Raw genomic sequence first — 22,590 nt, forward strand, 5'->3', positions numbered from 1 at the left:
TTAAGGAATAAAAACGTGACATGTGTAAAACTTTCCTTAAATAGACTGGTAAATATTAATAGCACCATAAACTGAAACGGTACACAACTGAATGCTTCCTTACTAAGTTTATCAAACTGTTTGCTAGAGAGTAAATTGTCTTTTTAAACAATTTAAAGAAAAATGAAAGACCCATTAGGAAACATGCAATACAAGGAAGTATTTCTGAAATTGTTCAATTCAAGTGTTAACTTAAAAAAAGCAGACTTAAAAGAAGCAGAAAGATATGTAATCAGTAATGATTCAATAATAGTTGGAGGGGAGTCAAAGTTTAAAACCTGAGTTTCATCTGATGGATTTACATGGCTGTAGGTAAGCTTACAGACAGATTAAAATGATCAAAAGGGTTTTCTGGTGAATTACTCTGATTAGTCATACAATATAAAGTCAGCAGAAACCTCATGGCTGTTGCTACATTCTCTCTGCCCTCTACCCCACTTAGCACAGACCTGTTTACCATTAAAGGACAAAAAAAACCTGCAAGTCTGCAATTCTGCTTTCCTCTCCCTCCTTCCTCACTGTCAGGCACAGGTAGGTCAAATAACTGAGGACTGCTGCAATATCATGAATGTTAATTCTCTATATGTATTCACTCAATGGATCAGAAAGGTAGCTTTCAATTTGAATAAGATTTGGTTTACATGAAACTGTTACGAGTGGATATATATTGAACAGAAAGCACATGTAAAAACTAAATAATGGAATACTGCAGTGTAGTCTAGCACAAGTAATACAAGTTTTTACTTAAGTTCCATATTAAAAGCTCCTTATGAAACAGTATAACAATTCTGCCTTTTTATAATTACCAGAAGCATTTAAATATCCAGTGCCTGACTGCAATTAAGGAAAGGAGAAATAGAATTACAAGGAATTAACAAATCTCTTCCAATAGTGGAAGGTATAATGTCCACTGTATGGAAAACCATTGAAGTAGTGTCCATCCATAAAAATGATAACTTAAATAAATGAATTACAGACTAATAAAATATTTTATAAATGTACAGTTTTGAAAAGGAAAGTTAAAACTAGATAATGTAGGTTTTCAAGGTAATGCCTTTGAGACTGAGAAGCAGTTCATGGATAAAAATGAGAGAAAAGGGGTAAATACTTTAAATTAGATTATGGTAGGAGCACCACTGTTCCCAATTTATTTCAACTGTCTAGCTGTAAATGAATTGTCAATCCTTTTTGGATTTCAATACAGGACAGAAACCTGGCAGATATCACTTAGTGACAGAGTATTATATGCACGCAGTAATATCAAACATGAAAAAAGGATGTGCCAAGACAAAGATAAATAATGATGGTTCCAATCTGGAAGACAGTGTTTTGTTATTGTTTTTGTTTACCAAGTTTTTTGTATGTAAATAAGTATAACAGACTGGATATAATGCATCTACACGTAAGGGTACTGAATCTCAATCACTGACATGATCTTAATGAGCTCACCGATACAATGACATTGTATATTAACGTTTACGAGAGTCTATGCATTTCTTGCAAATTGGTCACTGTGTACAAAAATAAGCCCTAGTTCCACCGGCAAATTAAAACCCTGTGGGAAAAGAAAAACTGGGCTTTCAAAGAAGTAGATGATGCCATCTTGAAAACTAGTGAATATAAATTCCAACATGCAGTAAAGATGGCCAAAGCTGAATACAAAAACAAACTATCAAGGACACCTGAGGTTGCTGGTAATGCCTTCAACTAATCACTAACTAGTAGGTGAAACAAAATTCTCCAGTTGATGATCACTTTCTTGCAGAAAATCTGAATGAATTCTACTGTAGGCTTTACACAAAAAATGCAGTGGCCTGCACCCAGACAGCCCGTGGTATCCCTTCAGCCACCATTTATCATTCAGCAGCATGACATAAGATGTTTTTTCCACAAACAGAACAGCAGAAAAACATCTGGGTCCAACTTTGTATCAACAGCTACACTAAAATTGTGCCAATCAACTTACTCATATTTTTACAGATATTTTCAATTAAGGTACTGGACAGCTTTAAGATGGCTACCATAACACCAGTAGCTAAGAAATCCATGGTGAGCTGCTTCAACAACTACAGGCCTTGACATCCGTAATGACAATTGAGTGACTCAGCCAATTTCCTATCAAATATGCACTTCAACCCATGCCAGTTTGCCTAGAGCAAACATGTCAATGGAAAAATACATCTGCTTTGGGCTCCATGATCTATTTCAACATCTAGAAGTACCCAGCACTTACACCCGGATCCTCTTTATTAGCTACAGATATGCTTTAAAACAATTATCCTTCTCAAGCTTTTTGATAAGCTAGCAGAGATGGGCATAAATCAGACTGTGTTATTGGCTACTGGACTTCCTTTCCGATAGGAAGCAGGTGGTGAAGCACAGGAGCTCCTCAGGGTTGTGGCTTATCACCTCTGCTTTACTCTCTGTACACACAGAATTTGTATATAGAATATTCAATTCTATATATGGGATTTTTTCTGTATGAAATACGTATTGCATTTACAAAATTAAAGCGTTTTAAACTTTTGATTAAAAAGTTTAAAAAAAACTTACAGCTTACACAAAGATTTGAAGCTGATAATGAGGAAGAAAAATCACCATTTTTTCACGCATAAAAAGTGTTTAACTATCTAAAACTTTTTATAGCTTTTAAAGTCAGACAATTTCTATTTTGGGTAAGGACGCATTCTTTTTTCTTATTTTTGATTTTCTTTAAAACAAAAAAATCAGTTGGCCATTGTGGTGTATGTTATATTATGTTACATTTTTTATATATTTAGATATTTCAGAACACTTCGACTGATGCATGAAAAATGTAGCATAATGCCTTCTTGCGTTATGAACTAGCTTACACCTGGGATCCACTTTATTCAAACTAAGGTTCCTAAAAATGCAACCAGGTCCTAAATATTGTTTAAATAAAAGCTGTGAAATTGTTCACAAACCACAATCTTTAAAATGACTATGGTTTGAAGTCATTTTTCGCAAAGGTATTGACATCTGAAACACTGTGTCATAAATAGTTAATAAGAAAGCGAAGGTTATGATAACCAGATAAAACAAATGACTGAAAAAAAAGATACAAGAAGTTTGAAAATATATATTAATACATTAATACTGTCAATAATGACCGGACATTATTATAGTTTCAGTGGTCTTTTTAATACCACTTTGTTATTCTCGATTATAATTATAATATATGCAATTTCATTTTAAGGCTTGTTGCAAAGGCTTGTATTAAATATGCCCCACTGGGATGGATAAAGTCTTTTGAATTGAATTAAACCGGTTGAACTGGTTATTATTTTTTACAATTAATATCATTTAACACTGAATATGTTTTGATATATAAAAATAATTAAAATTGTTAATATAGTGTACGTAGTATTTACTATTTTAATTTTTAAAAAAGGAGTCTTTCTTAGAAAGAAAACTTGTGCCCTAAGCTGGAATCGAACCCAGATCTCTGAGGTCAGAGAGGCATGTACCAACCCACTGCATCAATGTGTCGCTCAGAAATGTAGGTGAAACAAACAGTTTCCAAAGCAATGAGTCAAAGAAAACCCAAAACATGTTTACAAAGAAAGTGGACTATGGTAATACTATCCACTATAAAAATACATTTTGATCTTTAAATTAATATTATTAGTTTCTTTAACTACATAATTCCATATTATATTCCTTAATAGTGGATTCCATAAAGCACACGTTTTTTTACTGCAATAACGACAGCAAGTATTCATAGAAAAGATTAAAACATTCTAGCTCTTTATAAAGTACATAAACTTAATATAGTCAGAACAAGCATGTCAAAACTTTTCCGAAATAACCATAGTAAGCGATGGAATTTGATTCACAAAATGTTTATGAAGAAAGTGGAATACTGGTGTGCATTTTTTATTTAAGCTACCACTACCTGCCATATACAGTATGTATAATATATTTATATGCCTAAATTAATATAGTTTGACAGTCAGGGATGTTATGCTCCTGTTATATTTATGCTGCTAAATGTCCACCTTTAGTACGCTGGGCAAACGTTCCGAGGTCAAATTCTTCCAGCAAGGGGGTACCTTTAAAGTGGAGACGACGGCACCGAAATTTTTTGGCGCGCCTTCTCTTTAAAGCCCTGGCCAAATATGAAGACAGTACGTACAGTTATAATTCAAACGGAATTAAAAACTACACATCCCAGTTACCATGGTGGTGCTTGTGATCATTGCGTTTAACCAACGAAACAGGGCGAAAAATCAGTCACATGACTTTGGGGCAGAGTTTCGAAAGCTTAACCTATCAGCAACAAAGCGAAATTTACACGATAGGCTACCTCAAACTGTCAGTTTACACGACTGTGTATGTCGCTTAAGCCACTCCTATTTGGCATTTTAGTTATGGAGGCGAGGAGACCCTCTCTGGGTGTCTGATTTGCTGCCATCTTTAACCGCTTCGTGTCCGAATGGTAGTAGCTACGCATACGAAATAAAGTTCATCCCAGCTACAAAACATATATATTTTTGTGGTAAGAGGGTGCAAAACATCAGTATTTACTGCTATTAATTAGTGTACGATTTATAGTTGAAATCTGAGCCTAGATATAAAGTTAAAATCTCGACAAAGCAATGTAGGAAATACAGAGAAAATAAATCCTTTCTGACATCTAAAATCAGTTTCGATCAAGGTCTCTAAAACGAACAAGAAAAAGAGGATTTTCGGAGGGCAATTACGCTGTATTTATATAGGATAAGTGATTTATGAGCAATCTAATTTCTTGTTCGTTTAAAACAGTGAAACGTCAGCTGCAAAAGATCGCACCACAAACAGCACTCTCTCTGCCTGTCATAGACGTTCAGGAAAGGCTGAATGAAGTCATGTCAAGTACAATAATTCGGTGATCAATAATAACAGTTGTAGGACAAGAAACAAAAGATAGTGAAAACGTAAGATTTTTAAGGCTAAAACTCAAATTCATTCTATAAATTAAGGCAAATGAAAATTCAGGACGTTAAAGTGCTAGAGGTGTAAAAAAATACAAAAATGCACATGAGCAAAAAGTTTTAGAAATGGAGCAAATAGAAAAAAAGCCATGCCTATAGTGCAGAAGAGGGATGCAGGAATACAAAAAAAATCACAAAAATATACAAAAAAATCACAAAAAGGTGTACGTTACAAAAGAACATGCAAACATGTTCATCATGTACATGAACATAAACAGCAATTTCCCTTCGCGATCAATAAAGTCTTATCTATAAACATGAAACAGAGTGAGGAATCAGAAAATTAGCATGCATAAAAAACAGCAATTCTGTCAATGAGCCCTAAATGAATTAATAGCAACCATGGTTTCATGGAGGGCTTCTCAGATAGTTGGGCATTCAGGTAGATTGCCAGGTGAAAGGATTTGTAAACATACTTTGTTAAAGCAAGTCAGTTTTTTCCGCAACACATAAAATACATTTTTCCAAGAAAGTTTAGCCTTTGTCACTAATGAAACCACTAAATAAAGACATAAATATAGAAATCATAAGAGTTTGGTAGCAGGATGAACTGTGCTTAGTGTATATTTTGTCGCAGAGTTGCTGCAAGATGTTAACAGTGAAAAAAGGTATTTAGAAATGAGTTATTTCAAGAAGAAAATTTTCAGAATAATTGCAAATCTAGCAGGATAGAGAAAGCACAGAAAACAGGCAGTTAGATTGATCAGATTAGTATGAAAAGTTATTTAGCAAAGGGAATGAGAAGAGTGACAAACTAGTATGCTTTAGATCTTTTTATCTGAACCAGGGAAAACTGATCATGTTTCTCTATAACAATAATAAAAAACTTTATTTTATATATCACCTTTAAAAGTGGCACCTCAAAGCAATACAGTAGATATAAAAACAGATAAAAGGACCACAGATTACAAAGTAAATACATATAAGAAAGACAAGCAGTAAGAGGTGCTACCAAAATTAGAAAATGAAGCAGATACAGACACTAAGTCTTCTGAAAAGAAAGGTTCTGAGGTTAGATTTAAATGCACTCAGGTCAGTGACTGATATCACTGGAAATACAAATTAAGAGCTCTGGAGTGCAGCTAGAGAAGACCCTATCACCCACAGAATGTAGATATTCTTGAGGACAGCTAGAAGACCAGAGTCAGACGGACAAAGGTGGGGAGTAGACAGATAATAAGCCATATACTGTAGGTACTGAATGAGGATGAGGATTTTGAAGTTGACTCGAAACCTGATAGATAACCAATGCAAGGACTTGAAAACAGGTGTAATGCATCCCTGATAGGATTCTCGCTGTCATATTCTGAACATATTGAAGATTGCTCAGTGTGGATTTAATTTCCCCAGTGAACAGGATGTGCATTTATTAATTCTAGAAAAAAAAGTCTTTCTTGATTTCTCTAATTCTTAGTTTCTCTAGTTCCCTTTAAAATAAACGATTATTCCACAATGCAGAGTATTACATGGCCAGTATTTACACATGATATTTGTAATTTAAAGAAATTAACACAAGCAGCTTTTGGAGATTTAAGTGTTGGCTGAGTTATTGCAGGATAAAAGACTAGAGATGTTGGTAAGAAGAAGATAATTTTGGGATAGCTGAGGAATACACTGATAACAAGAACACTTCCTAATGGGGTTAGGCATACTTTTGATGAAGATGATGAAGTTAACAGACTGTATGTTTACATAGATACTGAAATAAGGATTGTATTTTAGATTATGTGTAGTTGCTAGCGTTGAACTGTGTGTTGGATGCACATGAATTGAAGGAATGGGCAAACATAGCTGATGCGGATCCACAGAGCCAGCATATTAAGATGTTTATAATTAGAGGCAATTTGTTTAAATAACTAGGTATGGATACTGATGTGCAAGAGAGGTGGAAAGGCTGTTTCCTTAAGCCAGCACTATAAAATATTTTATTCTCAGTGAGATGCTGCCATTTCATAGTGGGTTTCTAACACTGTGTAGAGTTCCATCCACACAGTGCCTTTACTTCCATCCATTTCTAATCTCTTTATCCAGTACAGAGGAGCCTATCCCAGTAAGCAACGGACACAAGGCAGAATACACCCTGGACATAGCGCCAGTCCATCACAGGACAGACAGACATAAACACACACACACCAGGGCCAGTTTTCCCATAAACCAATTAACCTACCAGTATGTTTTGGAGTGCAAGAGGGAGTCATATCACACATATGGAGAAAAACCATGTAACCCAGAGAGAACATGCAAACCCCACACACACAGGATGGCAGGAATTGAACCTAGGACCCCAGTGCTCCAAGATAGCAATGCTAACCACTTTGCCACCATTATAAATGGATGGATATCTTAGTTATCTTTCTAGTTCACAGGTTTGCATGCATAACTTAATTTTGAAAGCCACTGAGACATCAGGTACTACTGTTGTATTTATGAAAAAGAAACAAAACAAAAAGCATACTAACAACTGTGCCATCCTACTCTTTAGTTAATACAATTTATTATTTATAAACAGTTAACATTGTTAGCAAAATATTTTGAATTATATTTAACCCTATTTTTTCTTTAGTTTTGTATTTAACTTATTATATGATAGTCAGATTTAATGTATATTTGAACAATGAAAATATATTTTTACAAGATGCGGGGGAAAGTGCAACAACTTATTACAGTGCTAAATTTAATATTGATTGCTAATAGTTTATGCTAACACCTAACTTTCTTAATTAGATGTATTTAAAACAGTGAACTAAGTGTAACATACCATTCAGAAATACAATCGAGAATAGTTTTGTGGTCTTTAGAAATGTTTCTAAAATGTATAACGTAACAAAATTAAAGACGATTAAAATCTGTAATCTTTCCACTTGTAATGTCATTAGACAGAACAAGAAGTTTCTGCTTTGTCTAAGGATGGTATCAAAAAGTAGTCTAAGTGGTGAGAAAGCTGTGCTTAATGATAATTAAGTGACTTAAAAGTAAAAAGAGATGGTTCATATTGCTTGATTAATTTTAAAAACTAAGTTATAAATGCAGACGCGATTGCTGCCATAAGCGCTCCAGGCAGTAGAACGTTCGTTCTGTACTGCTGAGCTCCGCGCCTTCTCCCTCTCTCGGTGCCGGGCCCCTCTCTGACGGAGCGCAGTGGGCGGTACGCTATTTTCAGAGCCTCTGATTGGGAAAAAAAGACCTGCTGATCAGTTTCACACACCAGGAAGAGAAAAGAATGGGATTTTTTCTCTTCGAAACGTGTGTTGTCTTTATGAAATTTGTGTATTTTAAACGTTTAATTAAGAAGTAAAAACCTTACAGCGTACACAAAGATTCTGAGCTGATTACGAGGAAGAAAAATCACCCATTTTTCGCGCATAAAAAATGTTTTTTAACTCTCGAAACCTGTTTTTATATGTTTTAAAGTCGTGCAATGTCTAAGTTAAGCAGGAACACATCTCATTTTTTATTTTTTAAAAAATTTAAAAATCGTTTGCCCAGCCTACCTTTAGTTGTAAAATTCTATATTAATATTCCATATTAAGCCGATTTAAACATGCACAGTAGAGTGATTACATGAAGCAATCGTTTCACTAAGATCTAATGCACCACAATTGCCACCTGTCGATCATCTTTGGCCAGCAAATCACATGCCGCGGTCACCTATAGCCCGCCCCATTTATAAATCTATAACATTTATTATGTTCTTACATAATACCTAAAAAACTGCATGATAATAGAAAATAAGAAGAACATTAGCCGAATATAAACGTACAAAAAGTTAACAGAAATTAAATAAAGCTACAACAGTCAAACATCACAATAACATAAGTTGTATTTGGACTCGGTTTCTGTTCAAAATAAAACAGTCAACCTGTGTTATTGACACATTTACCTGCATGAACTGCTGGATGCAATGTCTTCACCCTTCCTCCCAGCATTTCTGGAAATCCCGTAAGTTCTGAAATATCCCTTGGGGAAAAAAAGAAAGTTGGATGTACTGGGATGAACTGGCTAATTATTAGCTTACAGCTGCTAACTCATCAATTTTTTTTACCAATTTATTGAGGGTTTCAGCTACAATTCAAATAGAAATGATCTATGTTCATTATGCAACATAACCATTTACTTCATGATGAATATAGGATCATAAAGGTGTACTGTGGCACCCAAAGCAAACTGTAAATTTGATTAATAACTATTAAAAGAAATAAAGCATAATAGCTGAAAGCTGAAAGGACAAGGTAATGCACATTTGCATTTTGAAAATACAGGCAATTGCTAAAAAGTGGTATTTTCAGATAAATACACAACGTAATATTAGCTTTGTGATATGCTGTTACCCACAGATCACCTACCACCCAGACTTACAAAAAAAATGTTAACAGTAGGCCAGCAGATTACCCATGCCAGTATACTGGAATCCATACCTTACAGAAAGACCAGCGTCCCGCAGAGCCTGTGCGGTGCCCCCAGAAGCAACCAGGGAGAGACCGACAGAGACCAGCTGCTTGGCAAAGTCCACTACACCAGTCTTGTCAGACACACTCAACAGCGCTGCAGAAAACAATGAAAAAGCAGTTGAAACACTATTCTGCATTTTGCTATAAGGTATTTTTATCACAGGCTAATTATTCTGTGTTTGAGGCACATTTTGTAAAACTTTTCAGCTTTTAAAACATCAATTTTATTTTAAATTTGAACCAACACCAATTAAGGCAGTTCTGAAACTACAAGAAATGTAATCAGCTGGACCCCTTCAGAAAGAAAATTCATTATGGAAGTGTCGGATACCGTAACATACACACCACTCTCTGTACATCATACAGTTTGTGAACCCTTTGGAATTACCTAGATTTCAATTTGTCTTACTGTGGATTGATGAACACCCATGCCTTTAATAATGCTTTTGTAGCCTTTTCCAGCTTTATGCATCTCCACAATTCATCCTCTAAGCTCCTCTGATATTTCTTTTGATCAGGGTACGGTTTACACGAACAGTTCTTTCTTGAGAAGACCAGTCTCTGTCAGTAACCAACCTTTGTGTGCCTTTTTATAGAGCAGGGCACCACCAACCCACACCTCAAATCTCATCTCATTGATTGGAACACCTAATTCCAATTAGCTTTTGAAGAAGTTATTAGCCTAGAGGTTCACATACTTTTGCCCCAACCTAGACTGTGAATGTTTAAACAATGTGTTCAGTACTGACAAGAAGTAGAATTGTTTCTGTGTTATTAGTTTAAGCAGATTGTTTGTCTATTATTGTGACTTAGTTGAAAATCAGACCACATTTTTATGAGTAAGAAAAGGGTTCACAAACGTTTTCATGCAACTGCTTATTGATCAAGTAATAAGAGTTATTTAATCTGTAATAATTTCAAGCTAGTTAAGAGGTAATGTACATTTTTGGAAACTCTTGAAGTTGGGTATTTTTGACACTCAGGACTGACCAAAGGAAAAGTCTGAACAAGTACGCAGATCAATTAAATTATTAATTAGCCTGGAGCTGTAGAGCTCTGCTGGAATACAAAACACCATGTGAAGCTTTTGTGTTGGAAACTACTGCTGTACTATTATGGGAACATCATCATTATTATATGATTCTCTCCCTACTCTCATCCTCTTCCTTGCCTTTATATTTATGTTATGCTCTATGCCTCAATGGTTCTCCTTTATTATGCTTCTAATGATTCACTATGAAGTTTACCAAAGTAGACAATCTGAAATCCCCTTTGAACATTTTTGTTTACCTACCTGTTCACTCACCTACAGCGATGCATATAGCTAAAAAATATGCATTGTTTCAAGGTTTCTGGGAAAGGCACCAAGTAGTGATTTCAATACGTGAACAGCTAGCATAGCTTAACATCAAGAGCACTAGCTCATAACAATATACATATTGTATATCAGTATATATAATTATTAATGCCATAATGTTTGTATCAGGGCTAAAATACTTGAGAAATGGTATTTTTGTAAATATACAGTTTGTCATTAACTGACTTCTCTAAAATAGTATTTTATTTTGAACTCTATTGGGCACGGCTGCTTTATAAGCAAAAATGAAGCAAGGAAATTTCCTGGGCTGTATTTTGAGACAATTACATTTCAGACAAAGAAGAGCATGCGAAATCAACACAGAAAGTACATCTAATAGGGGTGAGGTATCAAAATTGATTTGTCTTCTTTGCCAAATAAGCTTAAGCATTTCTTATCATATACGAATAGTTTTTGCTTTCCTATCATACCAAAAGGTCTGTGGCCCCTTTCCTTGACTAATAAGGCCTACTCAAAGCAGGTTAGCATGCATTCATAGTAACACTGTAGACTGCATACCGTTGTCACAGTTGCATTGTCTGATTATCACCAGTGCTAGAAATGTACTTTCCTTAAAAGTACCAACATACATTTTCTTACCAACTGCAAAATATGAAAACTGCATTATTGCTAACAAAGCAATAAACAGAACCTTACGTTCTTAGTTGCAAATAACAAACCAGGATAATAACAATGTAACAGTTACCTTTCAGTAACCTTTTATATATTATTTTTCTGAGCTCCCAATTGCTATAGGAAAAAAGCATTTAAATGAACATGTATGCAAATAGCTTACAAAGCACCTAAAATTGTCGTTTGTGAGTAAAATGTATTTTAAAAAATGTAAGCAAGTATGATTGGGGGGGCTTCTTACAGCATTTTTTAGGATAAAAAAATTCCTAACTGCAGTCTTAATACCGCTTGATTTTCAGATTTCTTCCAAAAATACACTTTCTGACTGGCACTATCAAGCAGGCTTTATGAAGCTTGCCTTCTAAATTATACACTAGTGGTATCAAAGTTTAGCAAACATGTAGTTCATATCCTGACTGCACTACAAGTTTTATTTTAGGAAAACCTGATTTCCTGTATCATGGACTAAAACATTCTCTCCTAGTAAACTGATTCTTAGTTACTTTTGGGCATCCATGTTTAAGAAAAGGACATTTAGTTCTGAATTTTTAATTCAATCTTAAATTCAGTTATGGTTTTTTTTTTGGTTTTAAACTCATTTATGTGTTGCATTGTGTTTTAAGATTAGAGGTAGAAGTCTAGGTTTCTAGGTCTACAGAACCTAGGCCTGGAAAATATAGATTTGTACACCACATATACTCCAAATTATGTTTATGTTGTGCATTGTATAGATTGTATTATGTACAGTTAATAAATAATTATATCACCAAGTTTCAACTCTGATTACCAGAAGTTAAAGAGAATATAAAAAACTCAAATTTCTAAAGTTTTACCTAATGTTCTGGTTATTTCTTGATCCCTGCTATATTAAAAAGTAAAAGCAGCACAAATAAATGCATTGGGAGTCACTGTTTTTAGGGTGGCCATTTTCAATAGGAGATGCAACAGTCTAATGAAAGCCAGGAATATGATATGTGCATACCTTCACAACATTGCTTTCAATACAATGGCAATTTTGACAATTATTCAACCACAAGACGGAGAACAGGTGGAGATGTCAAAAAACATAATTACGTTTAAAAAGAACCTGATAAGACCACTTGCTTTAAGCTATCCTTACATGTTACCCGGTATTCCTATTACTTAGCATTACAGCTCCCTCTTCAGAGCAAGCAGTATGTGGTCCCATCAGTACAACAGACAATAAACTGACTCGAGACACCCAGATATGATAATAGCAATAGTAACATGCCGTTTGCCTCGCTTCCCTCCCTAAAATGTCAATTTATAACAATTCGGTACCAAATACCACAGAAACTAAACATATTAGTAGCTGTATTACCAATATACCGGTGTACTGTAACTGGAATTCATTTATACTTAAGCATTACAATACAGTCCAAGAAAAAGATACCTTTAGGTATCTTAATACGATCCAGATTCACTTTAAAAAGTACTAAAAATCCTAATTCTACAGCAAGAACTGAACGTACTTAACTCCCGTGCCCTTTCCCCTTCGATAACACCCTTTGGGTTGATTGCAATATAATATATTTTTGCGAGGAGTCGGGAACTACTTCGAGAAACCAAGCTCGCTGAAACTGGTATTGAAATGTACTGTTTAGCACAGAACAGCGTTCTGACTGTAGTGGCATTCAAATTCCTACATATACTGTACGTGGGTGTCGTTTTCAATTCATTCAGTAGCACTTCAATACAGATTAGATTAAATAAAACGGTTATTTTAGTGATAACGAAGTTGAGCCCCGAGAACGAAGCACTTGGAGTAGTCATTAAAAACAGTCAAGCTCTTGAACAGATCATGCTCTTTCGGTGCTTCTTCCGCTCCCGCTTCCACTCATTTGATTTTTTTTGTTTTCAATCGTAAATGAACTACGCCATCCTGAAAAAAACAATGCTAAGAGACATGACAGGTTACATGCAAAACAAATGTTAAAAAGCACGAATTAAACCCGAAGTTTGGAATATTACTAAATTCGATAAAATGATTCACAACAGATATTCCCTTCATTGCTTTTAAGGGCTTGATGATTAATAAAATACAAACACTTCGTGTTCACCCAAGTTTATACTCCACAATACAGCACCTGAGAAACATTAATTTTACACGTAACACAAACGACATAACATACACAATCGAAGAATATAATCTTAATTAAAAAAAATTGACAGTATTATATGAAGTACCTATCTCAGAGTTAGCCATTGTATTCCCTCCTAGATCTTCTTACAACCGCTGTAAACTGCGAATATCAGACTATGCTGCTTCACGTGGACTCAAATCTGCAACTCTGGTCTTCTCAATGCATGCTGGGTACTACAAGAAGTGAACTTTCTCTCTAGGGAACTTGGTAAAACCTGGAACGCTGGGACGGAGACATACTGTAACTGAACTGGCTCTAGTATTTTCTTAAACTGCTCTACCTTTATACATTTCTTTACAGTTTAATAAGAAACACTAATAATTACGCCTTTAGGGAAATGAATTAAAACATTGATCAGGTATAGATTTTAAAGTTCCGAGGGCTTTGCCCCAGTAATTTAAATCACTAATAAAAACATAAATAATTTAACTTTTTCCTGGTAGGTACAGGTACAGTCTTGTGCAGTTTCGGGTTTTATTGAGTTCAATAAGGACAGCAACACGAGCTGAATAGACAAACTAAAACTTATATAGCTCAAACTTATATAACTTATATAACTTAAATATTCCTAACTTTTATAGCTCAGAAAGAGTTTCACAATCTGAGTGCTCATCCAGTTCTTTGATATGTAATACCTTTGATATATGTATGTTTGCTTGTTGCTTGCATTTCCCAGTTCAGCATGGTGGCATTGTAAGCTTAGTATCAGAATAGAAGTAACTTAAGTGACTTACAGTGAAAAAGTATTGTAGCAAGAGTGCCTGAGGTCAACACTGTAATATACAAAGAAATGTATTGCCCATTTATGTATAGAAAGGGCTAATACCAAACCAAACTGATAAAGAAGCCAAAAAAGTTACAAGGCAGAGTCCAACATGAAACACAGAGTTCACAGCATTTCTCTTAGCCACCATAGCAATCTCCCATTCTCCCTGTCCCTCTTGACCATACAGCAGCTCTATCTTAGTACATCTCCCTGACAAATGTCAAGTGAGGTAACAGAGACCACTACAGTATTAATCGGTGATCATTAGCAGAATTTTTTCTTTGATTTTGACAAATTCTGCACTTGCTATTTTGTAAAGTATTGTTGCTTCAATTTGGATGTGGCAGGCTAGTCAGAACAAGATTGCAAGCTGGATGTGATCCACAGGCCTTATTTTGCCCAGGTCTTGTCTAGTACATGTCTGTCTCTCCTACTCTAAGCACTCCAAGGCTGTATTGTTATTTGCACTCCTACCTGTATCACTAAAGGGCAATACACCTGATTGAGCCTGAAGCTGCTCTCCTGTCTGCATTTTGTGCTCATCAAACACTGCTAATAAGAAGATATTGTTGCTGCATTGGTGCTAGAAAGGAGTCTCCTGCCTGAAGCACGCTGGAGCACACTGGAGCTGGGTGAAACAATGGATTCACCCTTTTGGGAATCCTGACAGGAAGGACTATAGTCACTGAATTAGTCAAAGTGTTTCAACGGGAGGCTAGCAGTAGCAACATAGACCATGAAAAAGAGGTACGGAAGCCATTTCAGTCTTTTTTTTCTTTTTTATTACCATCCAGTTTTTTTCATAATTGTCATATACACAATAAACAATAAAGTAATAAAACAGGAAATATACACTCACAAAAAAAGATCCCCTTTCACCCCTCCATCACCACCCCAAAAAAACAGTTATTATATTTAAAAATGTAATCTGCAATACATCTGTAAAGAATAAATAGATATTCATCTATATATTTATATATTATATCGTATTTATTTAAGAAAGACTATTTTATTTTTGAATTATTAATGTTATTAATTATCATTTATGTTAATAAAATAATAATTAAATTTAACAATTATTGTCTTTGTTATTCATTATTTTGCATAATGTCACTTCACATAATATTACTATTTTTTCCCACCTTTCTTCAAAAAGCTTGTTCTGATTCCTTATGCCATGTGTTATCCATTCCATTTTATACACTTCCCTAATTGTTTCAGTCCATTTACTGATTTGAGGTGCTTGTGATAATAATCTTGTTATATACTTTAAAACATTCTTATTATTCTAAAGAGGTACTTATCTACAGTATTTCATAAAACAAGATCTAGGGAGTCCTTCCAAGGAGAAAATCCTCTGGGCATAAATATAGTTGACATATAAAAATAAATTCCACAATTTTAAACTTCATCCCAGAATCTTTTCAAAACAGGCAGGTATATAAAATATGGGCATAATGAGTTTTAATCTCCCCACACTTTTGCCAACAAGCAGTTGCATTTGTTCTATTACATTTATCTTGTATTAGTGGTGTTATAAAAAATCTCATCTGAATTTTCCGTGCATAAATATGTGGTATCCTCGCACTCTTAAAATTGCTGCAACTACAAGAGAGAATGACCTGGCACATAAGAAGGTGAAGAATTCTAAAGCTATCCTCTCTGCCTGTGACTGCCACTTTGGAGTTGCTGAACCATGCTTGTCACGCCCTCTGCCTACCACATTCCCACACGGAAACACACCCGTACTAATTACTCCCCAGCCCTGAACACTTCTGCCAAATGACCCTTCTCCTGCAAATCATCCAACCACGACACCCCATCAATCAATGCACCCTCTTCCTCGCACAATACTTAAGCCCTTCTGAACACTCTGCTTTTTGGCTGGTATTGGTTGTTCTTTTGAGTGCCTACCTTGCCTATGATTCTGGTTCCTACTTGATCTTTGTTATGCACCTTGGAATTTACCTTTGACTACATCTACTGTCTTGCCCCTTTGGATTAGGAAGCCTTCTTGTTGACCTACACCATTTGGATCCTGGAACTGCCTTTTGACTATGACTTTAGCCTTGCCCTATTCTGGATTGGAAATCAACTCGCCTACCTTTTTCTATTAACCTCGGAACTCAACTTGACTCTTACCCTCCTAAGGTATCGTATCTTCCCGTTTCCTCAGCGGTCACTCGAGAGAATGCTGGTGCTGTGGTAGCAGGTAAAATGTTGCATGCAATGGCCTAGTGGAAAAACGTGGGTTCTTCGTCACCAGCACATGGCTTAGCATAAAGTACAAAAAGAGTTGACTACTCATCTAAGGCCCTATTCCTGACCACTTACAGCTTCAGGTCCACCTGACTACCCCTATGCTCTAGAAGGTGCATGAGGTTGAGGAGGTTTTATAATAAACTTTATTTTATATAGTGCCTTTAAAGGTGGCTTCTCAAAGTGCTTTACAGGATGACCATAAACAAGAATACAAGAAATAAGAGAACACAATTGCAATATGTAGAGGAGACTGTGGATGGTGGTGCTAAGAAGAGCAGAGGGGAGAAGAATGGAACTAGTTAAGTAAAGAATTTTCTGAAGAGGGTTTTGCGTCTGGATTTGAAGGAGTTTAGAGAAGGTGACTCTCTAATATCCTTGGACAGAGAGTTCCAGAGCTTGGGGGCATAACAGGAGAAGGCCCTGTCACCCATACAATGTAGATGGGCTTGGGGGACAGTAAGGAGAGCAGAATTAGAAGAGTGAAGGTTGCGAGGTGGGGAGTAGGGCAATAATAGTTCAGACAGGTACTGAGGTGCCAAGCCATGCAGAGCCTTGTAGGTGAGCATGTAGATCTTAAAGTCGACATAGAATTTGACTGGAAGCCAGTTCAAGGACTCGGGATAGGAGTAATGTGAACACTTGCACTAGACCTGGTCAGGATTCTGGCTGCTGAATTTTGGACATACTGCAGTTTGTTCAAAGAAGATTTAGATACCCCGGTGAGTAGAGCATTACAGTAGCCAATTTGAGAGAACACAAATGTGTTGATCAGCTTTTCAGCCATAGTTAATAATCGCATAGGGTGTAGTTTAGTGATTATTTCTAAGGTGAAAAAAATGTTTTGACAGTGTGCTGCACATGTGGGTCGAATGTTAAGCCAGAATCAAATAACCCCAAGGTTTTTCAATTTTGATTAAAGCTCAAGTACAGAGCCATCTACAGATAGGGTTACAGGACTGGCTTTACGAAGTTGATGGGGGTGCCAATGAGCATGACTTCAGTCTTGTCGCAGTTAAAATGAAGGAAGTCCAGAGTACACAGGTCCATGTGCCACTCAGTCTAAGCTCCATGCCATGGGCAATGGCTAAGAGGTAGAAGCCACACTGGACCCTGCAATGTCACCACTCAGAAACTAGGAACCTGCTGGAGATCGGTGTAAGAGTGTCACCAATGGCCTCATGGGCAGTTCCACAAAGCATGAAGAATGGTCTAATTTTTGAAAAGCTTGCACCCAACACCTAAGAAGCAAATTCTGGCTATATTACCCTTTCCAGACCCATGTAGAGGGGGAACCATGCCAGGTGTTGGTGGACACCAACTTGACCATCATTCTTAACTGTCCCGACATGCTTATGGTGGGTTCACCGCTAAAGCCCACTGTGCTGAAAGCTGAGCACAGCAACAGCAGAGGAAGCCCCCACTACCATGTATGCATGGATGATGGACAATTTAGAAGACGGGCAGCACAGCTTTGAGGGCCCTGTCTGTGTTTATTAATAGGAGAAATTTATTTTAGGGCATACTTCACTATAACAAAGAATGATATACATTACCATCAACAAAGACAGTATAGTAGTAATTTGGGAGATAAGGGAGTTACTTTACATTGTTTAAGAGTGAAATTTCAGAGGGGATGAAAGATTTCCTAAGTCTATTACTGTTACACCAGAGAATACAGCACTGTCTTCCAGAATGGTGTATTGTAAATTCACAGTAGAGGGGATGAGTCACAGGATCTATAGTCTTTTTTAGAACGCTATTTTTGTAGAGGGCTGTTGGGTTTATTTGATTTGCCTCAGTGATTTTGCCGTTTGTGTTCACTAATCTCCCCAGCCTATCACAATTAACAGTGTTTCATGTATTTGTGATGACCGCGCTTTTCCTAATTCAGAGCAGTGACCTGTGACTTTAAGGTGAGCCTAAGTGCAGGGTGAAGCAGTCGATGGGCAATGAGCAAACAGTTTACAGAAGATCCTGAGAACAAAGTCAAAAACAAGGTGAGGTCAAAAACCAGGAAAGCATATTGGGGGAAACACAAAGAAAAAGTCCATTATTGTATCTGTAGGAAGAAAAGCCAAGTTTGTAGCCAGAAAGTCACAGTAGAACACACAGGGGAAATTTGAAAGACAAGGTCAAAAAGAAACAAATTGGAAATCTGAAAGTAAAAAAGCAGGAACCAAATACTGGAGGAGACAAAACTGAGGATGCCAAGAAAATAATTGCTTACACTTATAGCGCTTTTTCTGGACACTCAACTCCAAGCGCTTTACAGGTTATGGGGACTTCCCTCCACTACCACCAATGTGCAGCATCCACCTGGATGATGCGACAGCAGCCATAGTGCGCTAGAACGCTCACCACACATCGGCTATCAGTGGGGAGGAGAGCAGAGTAATGTAGCCAATTCATAGATGGGAATTATTATTAGGATGCCATGATTGATAAAGGCCGATGGGACAATTGGCCAGGATGCCGGGGTACACCCCTACTCTTTTCGAGAAACGCCCTGGGATTTTTAATGACCACAGAGAGTCAGGACCTCGGTTTTACATCTCATCCGAAGGGCGGCGCCTGTTTACAGTATGGTGTCCCCGTCACTACACTGGGGCATTAGGACCCACATGAGTCGCAGGGTGAGTGCCCCCTGCTGGCCCCACTAACACCTCTTCCAGCAGCAACCTCGTTTTTCCCAGGAGGTCTCTCATCCAGGTACTGACCAGGCTCACACCTGCTTAGCTTCAGTGGGTTGCCAGTTGTGAGTTGCAGGGTGATATGGCTGCTGGCTAGATGCAAGTCAAAGCTCTAAGACTAAACAATTATGTGACTGTAGTGCTGATCATAAATATTTTGTGGTGCATGAGGTAAATAACATTAATTGTGTTGAGGTGAAATGGATCTTCAACCAGAGTGAAGTCAGTTGATTGACAGGTGTAGCTGAGGCTAAGGTGGTTGCAATGGTGACTCTAGGGCATTTTGCAGTTATCTAGCATGAGCAGGTGTGACAGTTGTTAAAATAACAAGTGAGATAGTATTGTTAAAACATTACAGTTGGTTAAATGATAACTGCATTTTTCCTAAAATCAATGTTAAGTTCTTTTGTTTTTTGCTGGTCTACAGAGATCTGCATGGAGTACTGACATACATATGATGGATGGATAGATTAATACCCCCATTCATTTATTTCCTTTTTTAAATTATATGATGTTAGCATGCCCAAAGGGGTTGAGCAGCCAGTTGACCTTGGACCCCTAGAAGTTTTTCTCCTTACTAATGAGTTTTTCATTCCTCTCCTCCATTGTCTTCTGATCTTCTGTTCTGTATTCATAAAATGTATGGTTACTTGCATTGTTAAGCACCTTGGGGCAACCTTGTTGTGAAAGGTGCTATATAAAAATGAATTGAATTGAAAATGAGAAAAAGAGCACTTGGCACACCATATATTGTGAAATGTATGATGGGATGGACCAGTGAGGATTTTCTGGGTCCATTAATAAGCTGACCAGGACTGTGTCATTAGCAGACTTAAGTCTCTCTGTTTGCTTTTACAATTGTTACTGTAAAATGTACAAGACACAGCCCTGTTGTGATCTAGCAACATATATTGGATAACAATGATCCCACTTTGACCTGTTTGTTATGAAGTAGCACATATATCATATAAACCTCACAGAGGACTTAACCCTGGACCCACCACACCAACATCATGGTCAAAACAGCACAGGAGCGCCTATTCTTTCTCCGCAGGCTAAAGTTCGGCATGCCATCACATATTCAGGCCAGCTTCTACAGGTGCACTATTGAGAGTATCCTGACTGGTTGCATCACTGCCTGGTATGGGAAATTCTCTGCCCGGGATTGTGAAGTACTGCAGAGGGTGGTGAAGTCAGTGCAGCGCATTTGCTGCTGTGAGCTACCAAACATCCAGGATATCTACTCGGCTAGATGTCTTAAGAAGTCCAGGTCCATTCTTAAGGACCCCAGTCATCGCAGTTACAAGCTGTTTTCTCTCCTACCATTTGGTAAACGGTACAGAAGCATTTGGTCAAAGTCCAACATATTACAAAACAGCCTCTACCTCCAGGCAATAAGACTGCTAAATAGCCAACCTGCAGCTCCTTCAGCAAATCACCCAGAATGGCTACATGGGCATACTATTTTCACTGTATTCAGCATACTGCACTACTTGGACATAATAGATTGCATATGCCCTGGACCCATAGCAGCTCTATCTATGATGGGTTTTGTCTGAGTTTATTTAATTCAATTTCTATTACATTATCTACTAATATGAAACCTTATTTTGTAACCTTAAGTTTGTGATTTTTATCCCCCCACCCCCCAGTGAGCTCATAGAAAAGGCATTTCATTGCCAGCAACTACTGCTGCATGCTGTATTGTTGTGCATTTGATATATCAACTTTGATTGATATCTTTATTGTACATGCCAGGTGCTACAATACAGCTACTGAACCACATTGTGGAAAGTATTGGCATAATTGCTAGGATCTGTCAATTTAGGCTTTGCCAAAAGGTATAATATTACAGAATAGTAAGGTGACTTGCTTTAACAGCTGCAGCAACTAATTTCCTTCTACGAGATGTTAAGAATAGAAATAATGGCGTGACTATACCCCAACCCATAACTCTTGTCACATATGGAAGGATGGGACAAATACTTAAAAACAGGTCATAAAAGAAGACAAATGTTCAAAGTGTGAAATAATCTTTCTTAGCCTGTGTACTACAGGTATAAAAGAGCTGGGAATCCCTTGCAGTTTGTCTGTTCCACGGGGCATAAAACAGAATCTACATACAGTAAGACTTTGCCCTGCTCCTCTGATAAAGAATTTCATCTTATCAAATTACTGTTTCATTTTCAGTTCTCTGAGATTTTCATTGCTTGCAAGAGTGCTTTGTGTTGAAAGCAAAGGTAAAATCAATAAGAAGATTCTGACAAATTGATAAATCTTAGTCAAGTTTCTGATAAACCATATTTAACATCAGTATTGTCATCAGTAAGCTTCTGTGTGTTCTTTGTAATGTGTTGCTTGATTATTCTCTCCAGACTTTGCACTGGTAGATATGAGAGCAACTGGCGTGTAGCTGTTAAGCTTGCTTGTCCTGGCATTTATGTGGATGGAAATAGATTTCTTTCACAGAGAAGGGATGATTAGAAAATTTAAGGACATCTGAAAAAGCACACTAAAATTGTTCCACAGCTGATCTGTAGAAGATTGCGAAACTCTGCCCACACATAATCTCAACCTACACTCTTCTTTACATTCATCCTCAAACACTGCCTATGCATCTCTTCCATGAAAATTTTAAAATGCTCTTTGTATACTGGGAAATCAACAATGTTAAGTGAGGTGATTATGGGTTTTAATTAAAAAAAACAGCTTTTACTTATCTTTTCTATGTAACAGGTACAGTATTATCATTACCTTTTTGAGAGAGATTGGCCATGGATTTAATGCCCTGTTACTTTTAGGTTTATTTATACCTGTGTAGTGGCAATTCTTATTAATAAGACAAAAGCAAGTGTTGCTGTTCTTTCTTAAATGAGGCCCCATCTCTCATCTTCATCTCTGTGGTGCAGCCACCAGAAGTAAATGCAGCAGTGATTGGATGCAGCTTGCCAGCTGGTCTTTGGTGTCCGTCCCGAGAAATATGAATCCATATCTGGATAAGTAACCCAATGTTCTACAATGCATCTCGAGAATTCAATTATTTAAACATATGCATAATGCATATTTTGAATCTCTAATATAGAAGTGGTATTAATGAGACTGATTAATGATAGTATAACTGAATGGTATACTGAAGTATATTCTTTGTTTTGTATCTTTTTGTTTTGCTTGCTCGTGATTATATACCTTGCATTTTGATAACCCTCACGGTAAGATCTCCCATCTGTATCTGGGCA

General features: G+C 36.8%; 1 protein-coding gene across 1 annotated transcript in view; it reads right to left on the reverse strand.

Moving 5' to 3' along the window:
* The window catches only part of atic (5-aminoimidazole-4-carboxamide ribonucleotide formyltransferase/IMP cyclohydrolase), a 99,979-nt gene extending 86,177 nt beyond the window's left edge, over nt 1-13,802 (reverse strand). Inside the window, exons 1-3 of the mRNA XM_088607214.1 lie at nt 13,680-13,802; nt 9,449-9,575; nt 8,914-8,990 (exon numbers count right to left, since the gene is read on the reverse strand). Of these exons, the coding sequence (XP_088463340.1) occupies nt 8,914-8,990; nt 9,449-9,575; nt 13,680-13,698 (223 nt within the window). The 5' untranslated portion in view covers nt 13,699-13,802. The remainder of the gene's footprint in view (nt 1-8,913; nt 8,991-9,448; nt 9,576-13,679) is intronic.
* Nucleotides 13,803-22,590: the final 8,788 nt, after the last annotated feature.

The sequence above is a fragment of the Lepisosteus platostomus genome, chromosome 14 (assembly GCF_059453375.1).
Source record: "Lepisosteus platostomus isolate fLepPlt1 chromosome 14, fLepPlt1.hap1, whole genome shotgun sequence".
NCBI classification, from domain to species: domain Eukaryota; kingdom Metazoa; phylum Chordata; class Actinopteri; order Semionotiformes; family Lepisosteidae; genus Lepisosteus; species Lepisosteus platostomus.